Source organism: Bufo bufo, chromosome 1, assembly GCF_905171765.1.
Source record: "Bufo bufo chromosome 1, aBufBuf1.1, whole genome shotgun sequence".
Taxonomy (NCBI): Eukaryota; Metazoa; Chordata; class Amphibia; order Anura; family Bufonidae; genus Bufo; species Bufo bufo.
Genome location: NC_053389.1, coordinates 190,431,755 through 190,451,019, shown reverse-complemented (window position 1 = coordinate 190,451,019; position 19,265 = coordinate 190,431,755). Strand labels below are relative to the sequence as shown.

General features: G+C 42.7%; 1 protein-coding gene across 2 annotated transcripts in view; it reads right to left on the bottom strand.

Moving 5' to 3' along the window:
- The window catches only part of LOC121002330 (sodium-dependent neutral amino acid transporter B(0)AT2-like), a 54,500-nt gene that overhangs the window by 8,954 nt on the left and 26,281 nt on the right, over positions 1-19,265 (bottom strand). The window contains exons 3-7 of one of the 2 annotated variants that reach the window (XM_040433758.1): positions 18,197-18,354; positions 17,022-17,148; positions 15,068-15,240; positions 12,713-12,823; positions 1,522-1,763 (exon numbers count right to left, since the gene is read on the bottom strand). In XM_040433758.1, coding sequence (XP_040289692.1) covers positions 1,522-1,763; positions 12,713-12,823; positions 15,068-15,240; positions 17,022-17,148; positions 18,197-18,354 — 811 coding nt within the window. Of the gene's footprint in view, positions 1-1,521; positions 1,764-12,712; positions 12,824-15,067; positions 15,245-17,021; positions 17,149-18,196; positions 18,355-19,265 lie in introns of both variants that reach the window. The other variant, XM_040433747.1, reaches the window with a different exon arrangement.

The window sequence follows — 19,265 nt, the reverse complement described above, 5'->3', positions numbered from 1 at the left end:
AATCCGGTCTGTAAAGATATCACCTCTGTGTATAGATAACACAAGATCCACCCATTCCCAAAAGGTGATTGACAGATCTTATCTATTCTTTCCTTGTACAATGACCTCTGCACAGGTCACAGAACATGCCTAGAAAACTCTCCCATAGAAGTCAACGAGGTCCCCTCCTGAACATTGTGTCTAAATGCTGTTAAGAACAGCTGAGGCAAAAATCTTGTTCAGGAAATCAGAAAAATTTAAAACAAAGTAGAAAAAAGGAGATGTGTGGAGATCTGGTTTTAACTAGCAGATACAATTTGTGGCATTTTCCTGTAAGCCATATTCTTATCAGTGTGAAACTGAAAGTAAGGTAACCTGCAGATGAGGTGAAACTTAACCCTGTAGCACAAAACTTAATAAAGAGCAACATAAAAAAATATTTTTAGCCCAAAATGCAATCATAAAAAAAATCCCCCCCCGAAGGTGTTCATAGCCTTTAAATCCATTACTGTGAAAAGAGCACTCCTGTACACGCACAAGTCCTTCGTTTCTTGTCGATTTCAGGAACTCAACTATAAGATACTCATGCGATGGTATAGAACTCCAGTGAAGGTTCACCGACTCTACCCTTCGGTCCCCGACACATTCTGGCGCTGTAATGCAGCGGTGGGCACCATGCTCCATATATGGTGGGAGTGCCCAGGAGTCTCTACTTTATGGTCAGATGTTTTTGCCCTATACAATGCTTTACATCACCCAAACATCACACCCTCGCCATTGATCGCCTTACTGTCCATATATCCGGGGCGCCCCCAACAGATAAGAGGGACACTTAGAATCTTTATTCAGGCCATGAGGCAAATTATTCCCTGCAGATGGCGGTCCACAGACAGCTTGCAGAGAATATCCTGCACCTCAGCCCTAGATACCCTAGTTGGTTTGGAGGAACTTGGGTCAGAGGCCCATAACCGACTACAGATTTTTTTTCTCGCTTTTGGGACCCATGGTTCCAATTTCGAAACTCATCCCGTTTCGCAATCTGGTTGACTACTGGTACTATTGAGACTCACGGTTCCTGATGTGGCTCCTGGGACACTAGGTAATAAAGAACATTCTCAGCTTCCTTACCGGCTATTCTATGTCCTCCCCCCCTGATCTTGTGTGCCTGCTAACCCTGATTCCCTACAGCGGGTAAATTGAACAGCATTACATTACTCATACAATATACGTGTTACCTGCACCCCTCTCAACACCACCCGCCCCCTAGTCTGTCCCCCCTCCCCTCTGTCTTTGTGTATTTGTACCTCCGATTTCATACAGTTGGTAAATCGAATAACTGTGTATTTCTCATGCATTATGCTTGTTCTTTTGGATTATAATTATTTCACCTATATTTGGATTAATGTGAACGCGCTGACTATTCTATTCATTTTTTCTACCTAATAAAAAATGATTGAACCATAAATCCATTACTGTGGAAAACTAGAAAGATCATAATGCACCTAATTATCGTGGCAACAGAATCAGAAAAAGACAACTTACTCCAAAAAACACTGATTTGCAATGTCATTTGCGCGAAATCCCAGGACAGCAAAAACAACCAGTGTGGCCAGTATAGAGGTTATGAAGTTGATAAATGACACTAAAATGGCATCAAAGTGGCAGTTATTGTGGCGATCATTGTAGCTGGAGTAGGCAATCACACTTCCAAATCCAAGACCCAAGGCAAAGAAGACCTGGGTAGCTGCCTGTCGCCAAACCTGTATGTCTCCCCAGATTTCCAGCTAAAAAGAAAAAAAACAATACAATACACATTTTAGTTCATTTAGGGTCCATTCACACGCCCGTAGAATGGGTCCGCATCTATTCTGCAAATTGCGGAACGGGTGCAGACCCTGTTGTGCCTTTTCATAGGTAAATACATTGATATCCAATTCATTATTGTCAAGATGGATGTTCATTTCCTTTAAGAGCCATGCTCGACTATAGTTGCAATTTTGTATGTCTTGAGTAGGCCAAATTAAGGTCACACAAAGGTTTATACTCTTCAGTGTTATCCTTCCCATGAATGTACCAGTCTGAGAAGAGGCCTTCTTGTCTACTTTTAAATTTATGACTGGAGGTAAAGATAAGCTCTATGCAGCTGGTGATAATTACCTATACAATTAGGCATTTATTAATGAAGCAAAATATATAATATGTATGTATTCATTTAATGAGCCTTAGTTAGTCCTTAGCATAAGACAATCAGTAGGATATATATATATATATATTTGTTTATATTATATTGTTATATGTTACGAAGACAACATGTATCCAGTATATTATATATATATTTCTCATTAGGGGAATATCTGTCTCAAGAAGAGTGTCTGTGAAGATGTGCGTTTTGTAACAATTAATCACATCTTTGGTATGACAGAGGAGGTACTGATCTCTCTGTGAGAAAACAAGTTATTTATGATCCATAAATCAACAGTGTGAGAAACTTTAAGTGAGACGCCTAGAGGTCTGTCTCTAATTGCTACAAGTGTCAGAATTAATCCCTATGGCTTGAATTAAAGCTTCTAAGGTCAAAATGTATATTCAGACTTATATAAGTTAACCCTTTATACTATGATGCAAATAGCTTATACAGTAGTGCCACTTAGGTATCAGTAGGTGACATTACAACAGTAGCAAAAGTGCATTCTGGGTAAGGTTATGATGTCACATCTTTTATCAATGGTCACGCCCATCTGACAATGATTGGAAAGTTCCAAACTAGGAAGGTGTGTCTAACTGATAAGTTTGTGATCATAAACCATACACAGGAGGTAGAGCAAAAGAAAAGAAAAAGGAGAAAGAAAAGAAGGAAGGAGAGGAGAAGTTGAGGTCTATCAAGATGAAAGCCATAATGAGATGCGCTATGATGGACCACCCAGCTTTCCTAGGAGCAGAAGTGAGATTCCTACTAGGACTTGGTAAGAGACACAGAAAATTATATTTCATTTTATTAAGACTAATTTGATAGTGTGGGTGAAATTATACCATCTAGATTGGCGAATAAATAAATAATTTAATTAATTGATCATCTCCATATTGAGATGTAGTCTTAGGATATTGTGAGGCTTCATTCTACCTGCAGAAGAATCTAGACTCATAATCTAGCAAAACATTATATAATTGCTTTTATATATATTATATATATATATATATATATATATATATATAGATATGGGAAAGTGAGGAGGCAGCACACTGTAGAAACGAGGGGTGCACGACTGGCCAATGCGGACCAGCACCTAGGTCCAGTAAATGGAAAGGAAAAGAAGCCAGCAGCACTCCAGATAATAGAAGAAAACTTGTGGTTTATTGACCCAAAAGATGAAGCTTCATCTTTTGGGTCAATAAACCACAAGTTTTCTTCTATTATCTGGAGTGCTGCTGGCTTCTTTTCCTTTCTATATATATATATATATATATATATATATATATATATATATATATATATATATATATATATATATATTAATAGAACATTCTTCGCCAAGCTAAGTGATGGATTCCCACAGGAAGGACTTATTTCAAGTCCCTCCCATTTAAGATATGGTCTAGCAAGATCCTAGATCCCTGTTATTCGTCTTAATAGTCTTACCAAAGTTATATATGTGAAAATAGTCCAGGATGGGGCGGAAGGACACAGTTGTCTCTTCTAAGTTATATCCTTGGATGGATTTGCCCATCTTGAAGTCATGTGATGTATAGTTGGTTAGAGGGGGGCAGAATGTATTTAGCATTCTATATTGATGTCTAGGATTAGACATGCCCATCCTGATATCATGAGGTTTTCTCTGAACAGAAGTATAACTTAGGTTCCTACTTTGATATCCTAACCTAATAATAGCTTGGTTATAATGTGACAAGTTATTTCCACTCACATGCATTAAGCTTGTAATGCTTCATATTAATGCTATATATATTCATTTGCATGTATCATTGTGTTTATTTACTTATATATGTTTATAACCTTGTAACCAATAAATCTGCATATTTTTATAATACCTGTGTATTATTGTATAATGCAGAATTACATTTTATCATTAACATCATCTCACGTCAAAAAGAACTTATTTATCTGAGGAAATAGTCGGACTCAGATGTGAATTGTATCAATTAGGTTGTCTACAATTCACCAGGTCATGATTTTAAAGGGTTTCTATCACTTGGTATGACATAATTAGCTGTCAGACACTAGCGATCCGCTAGTGTCTGCTCTGGCCAACCATCCTAATATAACTGTTTATTGGGCAGCCGTTTTGCTAAAAAAATAACTTTTATAAATATGCTAATGAGCCTCTAGGTGCTATGTGGGCGTCATTAGCACCTAGAGGCTCCGTCTACCTTCATACACAGCCACCGCCCAGCGCGTCCCTCCAGCCCGCCCATCTCCTGCTGAATGCGATCCTCCGTGTGACGCAACGGACGAATTCTCGCGCATGCGCCGTGCGCGGCTGTATTCGGCGCATGTGCAGTGAATGTCTGACCGCTTCCCTGCTCAGACATCTCCACTGCGCCTGCGCCAATGACGTCATAGTGCTCCAAGGAACAGGCGCAGTGGAGATGTCTGAGCAGGGAAGCGTCAGACATTCACTGCGCATGCGCCGAATACAGCCGCGCGGCGCATGCGCGAGAATTCGTCCGTTGCGTCACACGGAGGATCGCATTCAGCAGGAGATGGGCGGGCTGGAGGGACGCGCTGGGCGGTGGCTGTGTATGAAGGTAGACGGAGCCTCTAGGTGCTAATGATGCCCCCATAGCACCTAGAGGCTCATTAGCATATTTATAAAAGTTATTTTTTTAGCAAAACGGCTGCCCAATAAACAGTTATATTAGGATGGTTGGCCAGAGCAGACACTAGCGGATCGCTAGTGTCTGAGAGCTAATTATGTCATACGAAGTGATAGAAACCCTTTAAGAATTTATGACAAATTTAATAAATTTAATTTTTTATGGTTAATAATTTTTATGACCATAATTAATAATTCTTAATTGAATTATTACCACCCGACAACCCATTCATTCTCTATGGGGCAGGAATGGATGCGGACAGCACACAGTGTGCTGTCCGCATCCGCATTTCCGGAGGGCGCCCCCGATCTTCCGGTCCGTGGCTCCGGAAAAAAATATAACATTTTGTGCCGGACGTATTGCGGATTCGCAATACAGTACGGACATGTGAATTACCCTGAGTCGGCAATGAGTCTGATATTACTGGTGACGCTTCTAAAAGTGCTGGGACCCCAGCGATCAGCTACTATCTGTGGGACACCTAGCAGTAAGTGTTCAATTTCCACAGTGAACATTAAAGGGGTTGTCCCAGGAAAAATATTCTACATTTTTCATATGAATACTTTTGTAACTTCATGTAATTAACCCCCTCCAGACATTTTTCACCTGTCTGACAACCTAATTTTTTTTTTGTGACACATCATACTTCGTGTTGGTGGTAAATTTGGGTCGATATACTTTCATTTATAAAAAAAAAAAAATATATAATATATATACATCTCTATATATATATATCAAAATTTACAGCAAATTTTGAAAAACTTCTAAATTTTCTGAGTTTGAACTTCTCGGCTATTAAGACAGAAAATGATACCTTGTAAAATAGTTATTAACCACCTCAGCCCCCAGTGCTTAAACACCCTGAAAGACCAGGCCACTTTTTACACTTCTGACCTACACTACTTTCACCGTTTATTGCTCGGTCATGCAACTTACCACCCAAATGAATTTTACCTCCTTTTCTTCTCACTAATAGAGCTTTCATTTGGTGGTATTTCATTGCTGCTGACATTTTTACTTTTTTTTTGTTATTAATCGAAATTTAACGATTTTTTTGCAAAAAAATGACATTTTTCACTTTCAGTTGTAAAATTTTGCAAAAAAAACGAGATCCATATAGAAATTTTGCTCTAAATTTATAGTTCTACATGTCTTTGATAAAAAAAAAATGTTTGGGTAAAAAAAAAATGGTTTGGGTAAAAGTTATAGCGTTTACAAACTATGGTACAAAAATGTGAATTTCCGCTTTTTGAAGCAGCTCTGACTTTCTGAGCACCTGTCATGTTTCCTGAGGTTCTGCAATGCCCAGACAGTACAAACACCCCACAAATGACCCCATTTCGGAAAGTACACACCCTAAGGTATTCGCTGATGGGCATAGTGAGTTCATAGAACTTTTTATTTTTTGTCACAAGTTAGCGGAAAATGATGATTTTTTTTTTTTTTTTTTTTTTTTCTTACAAAGTCTCATATTCCACTAACTTGTGACAAAAAATAAAAACTTCTATGAACTCACTATGCCCATAACGAAATACCTTGGGGTCTCTTCTTTCCAAAATGGGGTCACTTGTGGGGTAGTTATACTGCCCTGGCATTCTAGGGGCCCAAATGTGTGGTAAGGAGTTTGAAATCAAATTCTGAAAAAAATGACCTGTCAAATCCGAAAGGTGCTCTTTGGAATATGGGCCCCTTTGCCCACCTAGGCTGCAAAAAAGTGTCACACATCTGGTATCTCCGTACTCAGGAGAAGGTGGGGAATGTGTTTTGGGGTGTCATTTTATATATACCCATGCTGGGTGAGAGAAATATCTTGGCAAAAGACAACTTTTCCCATTTTTTTATACAAAGTTGGCATTTCACCAAGATATTTATCTCACCCAGCATGGGTATATATAAAATGACACCCCAAAACATATTCCCCAACTTCTGCTGAATACGGAGATACCACATGTGTGACACTTTTTTGCAGCCTAGGTGGGCAAAGGTGCCCAAATTCCTTTTAGGAGGGCATTTTTAGACATTTGGATACCAGACTTCTTCTCACGCTTTGGGGCCCCTAAAATGCCAGGGCAGTATAAATACCCCACATGTGACCCCATTTTGGAAAGAAGACACCCCAAGGTATTCAATGAGGGGCATGGCGAGTTCATTGAAAAAAAAAAAATTTGGCACAAGTTAGCGGAAATTGATTTTTTTGATTTTGTTCTCACAAAGTCTCCCTTTCCGCTAACTTGGGACAAAAATTTCAATCTTTCATGGACTCAATATGCCCCTCAGCGAATACCTTGGGGTGTCTTCTTTCCAAAATGGTGTTATTTGTGGGGTGTTTGTACTGCCCTGGCATTTGAGGGTCTCCGCAATCATTACATGTATGCCCAGCATTAGGAGTTTCTGCTATTCTCCTTATATTGAGCATACGGGTAATGAGATTTTTTTTTTCCGTTCAGCCTCTGGGCTGAAAGAAAAAAATGAACGGCACAGATTTCTTCATTCGCATCGATCAATGTGGATGAAAAAATCTCTGCCAAAAAAAGAAAAAAGAGGGGAAAGGCGTCTGCCAGGACATAGGAGCTCCGCCCAACATCCATACCCACTTAGCTCGTATGCCCTGGCAAACCAGATTTCTCCATTCACATCAATCGATGTGGATGAATAAATCATTGCCGGGATTTTTTTTTTTATATATACAAAGTGTTTGCCAAAGTATATGAACACCGCCACCTCCTCAGCTCATATGCCTCGGCAAACGTATCTTTTACTGCAGAGGAGAAATCTCGTCTTGCAGCGCCGCATACACCGACTTGCGTGTAATCTGACAGCAGCGCAATGCTTCTGTCCGAATGCACATCAGTGCTGCAGCTAGTCGATCGGTTGGTCCACCTGAAAGGTAAAAAAAACAAAACAAAAAAGAAAAAACCAGGCCGCAAAGCAATAACTTTATTAACTGTTGAACAGAACATAGAAACTTTTTTTAAACTTTTTTAACTGAACATTTAACTTTTTTACTTACCGGTATTTTTTTTTTTGTTTAGTTTTTTTTACCTTTTATAGAACAAACCTCTCCTTCCCCATGGGACAATGTGCAAAGCGCAAATCGCCCAAAGATGTGGCGAAGTACATTATGCACTTTATCCCAGGTGAAAGGAGAGGTTTGCAGCAGCTGTGAGTGAATGGGCCCTAATAGCCCTGTGTGCCTGTCCTGGTGAGATGTGATCCCTATGCTAAGTGTACCTGTGTGTGGTACTTCCGGAAACACTCTCCATAGCATAGGGCAGGGTGGTCAGCACAGTCAGGACAGAAATAGCGGGTGTCACGCCTTATTCCACTCCTGCTACAGACACGACATCTTTTTCGGGGTGACGGTTGGGTTGAGGTACCAGGAACGACACTGGGGAAATGTCGCTCGTGTAGACGGCTAACTACACTGGTGGATGGGGCCACGGAACCTCCTGGGTAAAGGAGGTTCTCGATGATCTCTTCCTGGAATTTGAGGAAGGATCCTGTTCTCCCAGCCTTACTGTAGAGAACAAAACTATTGTAGAGCGCCAATTGAATTAAATATACAGACACCTTCTTATACCAGCGTCTGGTTCTGCGGGAAACTAAATACGGAGACAACATCTGGTCATTGAAGTCCACCCCTCCCATGAGCGCATTATAGTCGTGGACACAGAGGGGCTTTTCAATGACACGGGTTGCTCGCTCAATTTGGATTGTCGTGTCTGCGTGAATGGAGGAGAGCATGTAAACGTCACGCTTGTCTCTCCATTTCACCGCGAGCAGTTCTTCGTTACACAAGGCAGCCCTCTGCCCCCTTGCAAGACGGGTGGTTACAAGCCGTTGGGGGAAGCCCACGCGACTAGTTCGCATGGTGCCACAGGCGCAAATCCGTTCTAGAAACAAATGCCTAAAGAGGGCCACACTTGTGTAGAAATTGTCCACATAAAGATGGTACCCCTTGCCGAATAAGGGTGACACCAAGTCCCAGACTGTCTTCCCACTGCTCCCCAGGTAGTCAGGGCAACCGACCGGCTCCAGGGTCTGATCTTTTCCCTCATAGATCCGAAATTTGTGGGTATAGCCTGTGGCCCTTTCACAGAGCTTATACAATTTGACCCCATACCGGGCACGCTTGCTTGGGATGTATTGTTTGAAGCCAAGGCGCCCGGTAAAATGTATTAGGGACTCGTCTACGCAGATGTTTTGCTCAGGGGTATACAAATCTGCAAATTTCAGGTTGAAATGGTCTATGAGGGGCCGAATTTTGTGGAGCCGGTCAAAAGCAGGGTGGCCTCTGGGACGGGAGGTGGTATTGTCGCTAAAATGCAGAAAACGTAGGATGGTCTCAAATCGTGTCCTGGACATAGCAGCAGAGAACATGGGCATGTGATGAATTGGGTGCGTTGACCAATATGACCGCAATTCATGCTTTTTTGTCAGGCCCATGTTGAGGAGAAGGCCCAAAAAAATTTTAAGCTCGGAAACTTGGACTGGTTTCCACCGGAAAGGCTGGGCATAATAGCTTCCCGGGTTAGCGGTTATAAATTGTGTGGCATACTGGTTGGTCTCTGCCACGACTAAGTCCAAGAGCTCCGCAGTCAAGAACAGCTCAAAAAATCCAGGGCCGAACCGATTTGAGCCGTCTCAACCCGAACTCCAGACTGGGCGGTGAAAGGGGGAACTACTGGTGCGGCTGAAGTTGGTGACTGCCAATCAGGATTTGCCAGCACCTCAGGGACTCTAGGGGCTCTACGGGCCCGTCTTTGCGGTGGCTGCGACGGGGTAACTATTGCACGTGCCACCGTACCAGCTTCAACTGCCCTTCTGGTGCTCGCTACTTCACCAGGTTGTACGGCAGTGCTGGTACTAGGTCCAGGAAGGGCTGCGCTGCTGGTGTATGCCTCACCACGTGATCCGGCAGCGACAGCCCCACTCTGCTGCTCTTGAAGCGGATCCTGCGTAACCTGTGGTCTAGCGACATGGGGCCGGGTACGCCTGGTGCTGCCAGGGACCTCCACCTCCTCGTCCGAACTTTGGGTCAGAGAGCCACTGCTTTCCACAGGTTCATATTCTGACCCGCTAGATTCGTCAGATGAGGGTTCCCACTCCTCATCCGACTGGGTCAGAATCCTGTAGGCCTCTTCAGAAGAATACCCCCTGTTTGACATTTTGGACTACTAAATTTAGGGGTATTCCCTGAGACTACCCAAGAAAAAAAGCAAACCTGTCTTACAAAGGGGAGGCTAGCGAAGTACCGGAGGCTGCTGCGGTTGATAAAAAATATCAAAACTGATTTTTTTATCGCCGCAGTGCGTGTAAAATGAATGTGCAGTGATCAAAAAATAATAATTTTTTGTCACTGCGGTGGGGCGGGCGTGGGTGAACGCACGTGTGGGCGACCGATCAGGCCTGATCGGGCAAACACTGCGTTTTGGGTGGAGGGCGAGCTAAGGTGACACTAATACTATTATAGATCTGACCGTGATCAGTTTTGATCACTTACAGATACTATAAAAGTACAAATGCTGATTAGCGATACGCTAAACAGCGAATAAAAGTGACTGCGGTGCGGTGGGGTGGGCGCTAACTGACGCTAACTACCTAACCAAGGGGCCTAAACTATCCCTAAAACCTAACAGCCAATACCAGTGAAAAAAAAAAAGTGACAGTTTACACTGATCACTTTTTTTCCTTTCACTAGTGATTGACAGGGGCGATCAAAGGGGTGATCAAAGGGTTAATTGGGGTGCAGGTGGGTGATCTGGGGCTAAGGTGTAGTGTTTGGTGTACTCACAGTTCAGTCTGCTCCTGTGCTGGATCCAACCGACGAAAAGGACCAGCACAGGAGCAGACAAGCCATATAACAGATCATATTTACTAATATGATCTGTTATATGACTTTGGATTGGATTTTTTGAAAATCGCCAGCCTGCCAGCCAATGATCGTTGCTGGCAGGCTGGTGACGAACTTGTTCTTTGAATTTTGCCGGCCCGCGATGCGCATGCACGGGCCGGCTTGGAGCGAAATCTCGCGTCTCGCGAGATGACGCGTATATGCGTGACTCTGCGCAGCGCTGCCACCTCCGGAACGCAATCCTGCGTTAGGCGGTCCGGAGGTGGTTAACAATTACCATATGTCTACTTTATTTTGGCATTTTGTAAATGTCGGAGGATGCGCCTAATTTATGACAAGGTGCAGGCCTCTTTATAAATTAGACGCATCTTCCTGCAGTCCATGAGACCAACCAGATATCTACGACAGCTCAGAGCTGTCTGGCTTCACTTATGCCAGAAAAGTGGCGTAAATTAACATAAATGTGTCGTGACTGCTGGCCATGCCCCCTTCCCATGTTGCTTTTTAGAAAAAGGGGAGATGCGACCATTATTTTAAAAGTCACAGTTAAAAAGTCGCACCTGCAACTTTTTAACACCACTTTTCAGACGTACAGGGAATGATAAACCTCACCCATTAACTTTATGTTACAGAGATACCAGTTTTAGGGTATGTTCATATCTGCATTGGAGCCTCTGTTGGTTTCAGTTCATGTCAGTAATGTGCCGAATCCGGTACTTCTGATATTTCCGTTCTTCTGCTCCTTTAATGGAGCAGAACAACAGAAAATAGCGCTGAAGTGAATGAACCTTTAATTAATTTTTTTTTTTAAAGTTTTGCCACTTTTACACAATTAAAGCATTTTTGAAAAAAAAATGTTTTTAGTGTCTCCATTTTCTGAGAGCCATTTTTTTTTACATTTTTTCGTGATGGTCTTGACGGCTCGTTTTTTTGCAGGATGAAATGGCGTTTTCAATTGGTACCATTTCGGGTAACCAACTTTTTGATCGCTTGATAATATGATTTCTGAGAGGCAAGGTGACTAAAAAATGGCTGTTCTGGCATATTTTTTTATTTATTTATTTTTTAACGGGGTAGATCGTGATATTTTTATAGAGTCTGTCGTTACGGACTCCGAATACATATATAGGTCTATTTTTTTCTGTCTTTTTTTACATCAGTAAATGGCTTGATAAGAAATAAATGTAGCTACTGAATTATTCAATAATATATATTTGTTTAGCGTCACCTATCTCTCTGTCTGCCTTGCTGAAGTGGACGCACATGCTCAGTTCCATTTTAACTGCTACCAGCAATAACTAATGTTAGAAACTGTAACACTTACAGGCAGAGAGCTGCAGCAGAAAGGACGTGCCCCCACGAAAGGACACGCCCTGAGTGGTCTGCTTGAAATAAATCTAGCAGAGAAATTGGAGCAATGAATGGGGAGATCTCTGGATCCATGTGAGGTACAGGGCTGGTTCTAACTGTTAGAAAAACATTGCCATGTACTATGTTATGTCTGATTTTCATTTTTTATATTATTCATGAAATAACCCTTTTAAGCATTTCCTAGTGGCCACTCAAATCAATGGGTTATCTGTGTAATGGAAGACAGGTCCTCCAAAGCTGTGGATGCTCTTTGTAACCCCTCCTCACTCTAAGGGCTCATTCACATGACCGTATGAATGAATCTGCATCCGTTCCGCAATTTTGCAGAACAGGTGCGGACCCATTTATTTCCAGGGGGCCGCAAAATATGCGGGCAGCACAATGTGTGCTGTCTGCATCCATAGTTCTGTTCCGCGGCCCAGCAAAAAAGATAGAGCATGACAAGCGGACAAGAATAAACTTTTTCTATCATAGTGGTGGCCATGTGCGGTCTGCAAATTGTGGAACGCACACGAGCCGGTATCAGTGTTTTGCGGATCCGCAATTTGCAGACCGCAAAACACTACGGTCGTGTGAATGTAGCCTAACCATGAGATGAGGATGTTGAACAGAGGACCCTTCTTACAATTCCCTAGTAGAGGATCCACCAGACAACCCCTTTAATACTCAGAATTGTACCTTTGGTGTAAACATAATTTTGATCCCATCTAGAGCACCGTCCAGTAGAAGTCCACGGATGAGAAAACAGAACAGGACAACATAGGGAAAAATGGAGCTAAAGTACATCACCTGAAAATAGAAATAGGCCGCAATTAGGGCAAGTTGAAATATGCAATGCAGTACTCATCAGTGCAAATAATCTACATTCATTACTATGTGTACTGAGCTCGCCAAGCCAAGAGCTGAATAAGATCTAGAAGCTGCTGGCTGTACCTGTGGCCTGCAAAGGCTACCTGTATTCAGTGTATAGTAGGTGAGATGTAGTACCTCCTGAAATAAGGTATGCTGAATTTTGCCCTTTTAAATTGCATTTGGGTCCATATGCAATAAATCACAGGCTCTCTCTGAAATGCCGATTTGCTTACTAGTGTTAGGAGGAAAGCTTTTTTACTAGGATATGCCATTGGTACCTAATCAGTGGTGGTCTGGTTGCTGGACCCCCACCAATGGCTAGAATGAAAGGGCCAGCAGTCTCCTAGCTATATCCCAGACACTGCGCCACTTCTGTTGGAGGGGTGCAGTGTTAGAAAAGGGGCATGGTTTGAGGTTTCAGACGTCAGACCCATATTGATGGTATTCATGCCATCAATAGGCTCTAAAAGTCTATGGTGGACGTTCATCCTCTTCATGCGCAGGTTAAAGAACTGCTGCCATGTAACGTTCTGAATGAATAAAGATGCTGTTCGAGATAATTAAAAATCTCAGACAACCCTTACAATGTCTTGAAATAAAAGTTTAAATAAAAAATTAAAATTAGTTTCCCCAGTGCTGTTCTATGTGGCGCCAGGTGCTCCCACCACTGTTCATTTACCAACAGCGGCAGCATACGGCACGTCAACTCTGCTGCCAATCACTGTGCTCAGCAGTAGTCCGCTGAGTGATCAGGGCACCACTGCGGACGAGCAGTGGTGGGAGTACCGGACCGATGCTGAAGAAATGGGTTTTAAAAAACTCTCTTATTTTAAGATACCATAGGGGATGTCAGAGATTTTTTTTAAATTATCTTCGATAACCACTTTAAGGAGGACTTGTCACCTGTCCTGAAATGTCTGTTTCAGTAACTACTAACTGGTGTTTGCAATAAAGGTCCATTGAAGTTTTACTAGTTGGGGGTGTGTGCCTGCATAGTCTGACATTATCCAATCAGTGCTGCCAGTGCAGGGACACACCCCCAACTGGTGAAAACCAGTTGGCCCGTTACGGAGGACTGGTGGCAATTCATTCATTAATTTCTGGTGGGAATAATAGAAGAATGACAGAACACAGAGTGCTAAGAATAGGCGAATGGTGAATGCAAGCAGTTACTAAAACAGCAGATTTTGCACTGAAAATAAGTAATGTACAGTACCCTGCATGGAAATTGGTTTTTCAAATCATCCCCGACACCTCACTATTACACACCAGTCACAGTGCTCTCTGTTGTATACGAGTCATACAAAGAGAGAGGTGGGGGGGGCTTCCTATGTTGGTATCGGACAAGCAGGAATAGGCTATATGGCCTTGACATCAAAATAGATAGGCACGGACATATCTACCCTTAGGGGACATTAGTGATGCCCAGACTGTCACAGGCACTTATGGTGAACATTTAAGGATACATTTTATCAATGCTTGGTGCCATAGCAGCTGCTCCTGCCATAATCTTCTGACAGAACGTACTCTATTGTTTGGGGTCAGATGCTTTGTATCAATGGTGGCCCCCAGCAGTATGTACACGTTGTGTACCTGGCCTGTTACTGCGTGGTACACCGGCAAATTAAAGTGCCCTCCATGGTCTTGTGCATTTACATTGGTGTTGGTGCTTGGGGTGGGGAGGTCATATCTACCCACAGATTCTTTTCTAGACTATGTCCAGTGAGGGAAATGTGTTAGGACTTCCGATTTGGCACAACTTATTCCGTAATGCAAGTGTCCTATTCAATTTGACCATTAATACAATAATCTGTGTCATTGGGCATGGCTTTGTATTGGAGTATTTATCATATGATGCCTCCCTGACATCTCTCCCTGTATAAGATGCTTTTTCTCTAACGGTGTGGTGGTCTCTGCCACTGTTTTAGGGACCCCCTGGGGTATACTAGGTGGGTCCCCGATACGGGATCTCTCCTATTGACAGTTCATTCCTAATAACATCCCGTCCTGCCTTCATCAAGATTTGGTTTTCACACAATGATTACCATAAAGGTTATACTTTAATGGAGGTTTTTCTGTGACTGTGAAGAAATGATAGACCTTCTATTATGTTCCATATTCACCGACAGTTGACAGGGCAGATTTGTGGGAAAATCAGAATCAACTAATGTATGATCTTACTTTCCCAGAAGACTTGATTCCTTTGAACATTCCTCCACACACCAGAACCCAGGCGAGGACCAGGCATCCGGTCATTGGCCAGTTCATCTCCGAGGGCCCAATGGAGTCAGTGATCTTCAGGGCCTTTCTGTACCAGAAGTATGTAGTGGGTGAACTCTTGGCACACTCTGCTTCTACGAGGGATACAAACATATGCAGAAGATTAATACCTTAAGTGCAGAGAGTAAAGGGAATTCACCACTACCCACAACTCTGGGAATGGAGGTGAAAGTGACCAGGAAAGGGGTGATCACAAACCTATCACTATTTATCAGTAGATCAACTGGCTTTGTGGTGTCCAGCCACATGCACTGGGCTCACGTGGATCCGGCAGATCCTGAAATCAGAATCTACGATTCATATAATGGATTATGTAACAGATCCCATTGACCTTTAATGGATTACGTTTTTGGGTGTTTTCTGTCCATCAAATGCAAACAAAAAGCTGATGGAACAGAACCAGTGTGAACAGAGCTTTAAAACTATATTACACTGGCCGATAATCGCTAACGGGCATTTGTATGAACGCTAGTTAGTGATCATCTTGCAGTGCAATACTGCCGCCGATTCGGCGCTTGCCAGCAGCAGAACGTGCTGTCTAATAGCGATCTGCCACCGGCAAACCACTAGACAGTATGGGGGCAAGAGATGGCATAACGATCTCTCCTCCCCATGCTGCGGAAGAGATCTCTGCATGTACAGCGGTCTCCTCTGCTAGCAAGCAGGCGATTGCCGGGAGGGAACGCTTCCCTCCAGACAATGGCTTGCTGATCTGCCTGTCTTATGGTCCATTCACACATCCGCAAAACACGGACAGCGGCAATGTGAGTTCCGCATTTTGCGGACCGCACATTGCCGGCACTAAGAGAATATGCCTATTCTTGTCAGCTATTGCGGACAAGAATAGGACATGTTCTATTTTTTTCAGGCTTGGAATTGCGGACCCGGAAGTGCGGGTCCGCAATTCCGATCGGGGCTGCACGTCGTGCAGCCCCATAGAAATGTATGGGTCCGCAATTCTGTTCCGCAAAATGCGGAATGGAATTGCGGATGTGTGAATGGAGCCTTATACAGGGTTTAGACAGTGAAAATCAGTCTTCCCTGTATGAATAAAGACCTCTGCCAAGTTCAATGACAACAAAAGTTGTCATTGCAGTCCAAAAAAAAAAAAAAAAAAAAAAGTTTTAACCATGAACTTATTTTAACTCTTGGCCATACATATTAAAGGGAACCTGTCAGCAGATTTGTACCTATGACACCGGCTGACCTGCTACATGTGCGCTTGGCAGCTGAAGACATCTGTGTTGGTCCCATGTCCATATGTGTCCGCATTGCTGAGAAAAATTATGTTTTAATATATGCAACTGAGCCTCTAGGAGCAATGGGGGCATTGCCGTTTCACCTAGAGTCTCTGCTCTCTCTGCAACTGTCTCCACTTTGGCAAGGCCAGGTGTGATGACTTTCACACTGCCTGGCCCTGTCAATCAATCAAATTGGTGTAGGTGTAACAGCAACGCCCCCATTGCTCCTACAGGCTCATTTACATATATTAAATTGCATTGCATTCTCAGCAATGCGGGCACATATGAACATGGGACCAACACAGCTGCCTTCAGCTGCCAAGTGCACACGTAACAGGTCAGCCAGTTTCATGCCCTTTAATGCTGCATGAACTTGCCAATTTCAGAGTCTGGCAATGACTTATTCCCTTTCCCCGGTGAGAACACATGCACACTCGGGCCAAACAGATTGTGCATGAGAAGGTTGGGAGGAACAGCTCCAGAATGTGCATAGGGAGCCTCACAAGAATTTGACACAATTATATCAACATTTCCATTTACTTCTATGGAATAGCTTAACAGAAAGCTGTGCGATTCCTCGCACAAGATAAATACATCCTCTCTACACTACTCACCATTTTGTGTCTGGTTGACCAGGGTGGGGCAGTTTTCCCATGGCAGCGGGTACTGGAAAGAATTGAACATGTAGAACAGACTCCATCCAATAATGACATTATAGTAAAGAGCCACAAAGGAACACACCTAAGGAGAGAAAGAGGCATCTACTTACTGCTCTTCAATTACTTAAAAATTATCTCAGCTGTAGGGGGCGCGACTGCGGCCAAAGTCAGGGGGAAGGGGTACAGACAGCAGAGACTGGAGACGGACCAAGCTGCTTGTCGTGGTAACAGAGGTGAGGTTCAGGATTTAGATCATTGGTATTTTCATTGGCACAAAGAGGACAATATTAATGACTACTGTATTGGGGCAAATTAATACTGTGTGGGAGGGTTAGGATTTGGTCCAATAATTATGATTAGATAATCACTCAGGAGGAGAGAGAGTGACTCAGCTACTAGATGAGCTCTCTGAATGGCTTTCTGCAACTTGCCATGTACTGTGATACACAGAAGCTGCAGAAGTGATATGAAATGGTTGAACATTTTCAGTAAAAACCCAAATGCAAAAATAATTCTGAGTCCAAAATACACATATTTCAGTAAAAGAATACCCCCAAAGGTGTCCTTAATCTTTAATTTATTATAATTTTTATTTTGGCAAAAATGATTGGTGGGGGTCTCAGTGGTAGTTAGCCCCTATCCTGGGCATATGGAATAACTTTTTGTAACCGGAATACCCTTTTTAGTGTGGTTTTCTGCAGCAATGTGTGAATGCACCCTAATATTGTCTTTTGTTGTAGGGGCCATGTGACAATAGGGAGTCAATAAAGTAACGCTTTTCCCACTGGCTGGCTAACAAAAGCATGAAGCACAAGGTAAAAGGAAGGGGAGCAAAAGAGAGCCAAAATCTTGATTTAAAGATATGGTCATTGAGAAATATTTCTCTCTCTCATATATATATATTTCCAAAGAAATGAATTCAAGATACAGTGTATTACACTGCTCTACATATATAGTCATTTTCTGTGAAATCGGTAAAGGAAACAATATGATAATAGCAAACAACCTAAAAAACGTCAACCCTCTGTGTTGTGACTGATCATAAGTGATCAAAAGTAGTTTGGATCATTAGCGATAATCATTATCTCATTGTCCAGCTTTAGTGTCTGATATTTCTGTGGCCGACTTACCAGACAACTAGCAAAGCCAATCCCAGCTAATCGTGGGCTGATGTGTTTCCAGACCCCAATGCTTCCCTGACGAATACTCTGCCCCGCAGCCAGTTCCAAGAAGAACAGGGGGATCCCGATGATGAGAAGTAACAGAAAGTACAGTAACAAGAAGGCACCTTCAGGACAAAGAACAAACCAGCATGATGTGGAACGTCATCACTTATATTCTGCAACATATCAAATAGACCGGGGATGCCCAACCTGCGGGCCTCCAGCTGTTGCAAAACTACAACTCCAAGTGTGCCTGGACAGCCTATAGCTATCAGAGCATGTTGGGAGTTGTAGTTTTTCAACAGCTGAAAGGCTGCAGGTTGAGCATCCCTGATATAGACCGTCAAATGATCCGTAATGGTTACCCTGTACAAGGACAGAGGTGATCAGAGCTGCAGGGCCTCATAAATTCCTAGTAATTTTTGCAGATTATATATAACCGCAGCATATAGTTTATCTGAGTCTACAAAGAGAATTACTGACAACATTACATCAGGCAATACATTTTGTACACATGAAATTAAGACTGCATTTATTTAAATGAACCACTAGGTGGCAGTACTGTACCAGGAATGATCCCCCTAATGAGCCTGGAAGACAATTTGTATAACTTAAGGGGAGGGTGGGTTCTATGCAATTTTTTGAGTGATGGCCTATCAGGATAAGGGCTCATGCACACGACCATATGTATTTTGCGGTCCGCAAAAAACTTATCCGCAAAAAATACGGATGACGTCCGTGTGCATTCCGTATTTTGCAGAACAGAACAGATGCCCCTTCATAGAACAGTACTATCTCTGTCCGTAATGTGGACATTAAGGCCTCTTGCACACGACCGCATGGTTTTGCGGTCCATTTTAAACGGATCAGTTTTTCAGTTTCAGTAGTGTTTACGTTCTGTTTTTCCATTTGGTTTCCGTTTGTGATCCGTTTTTTGCGGATCGGAAACGGAAGCATACAATAATGTTTAAACAGCAAGTACATAAAAAAATTAGGCTGGGCATAAAGTTTTTAATAGATGGTTCCGCAAAAACGG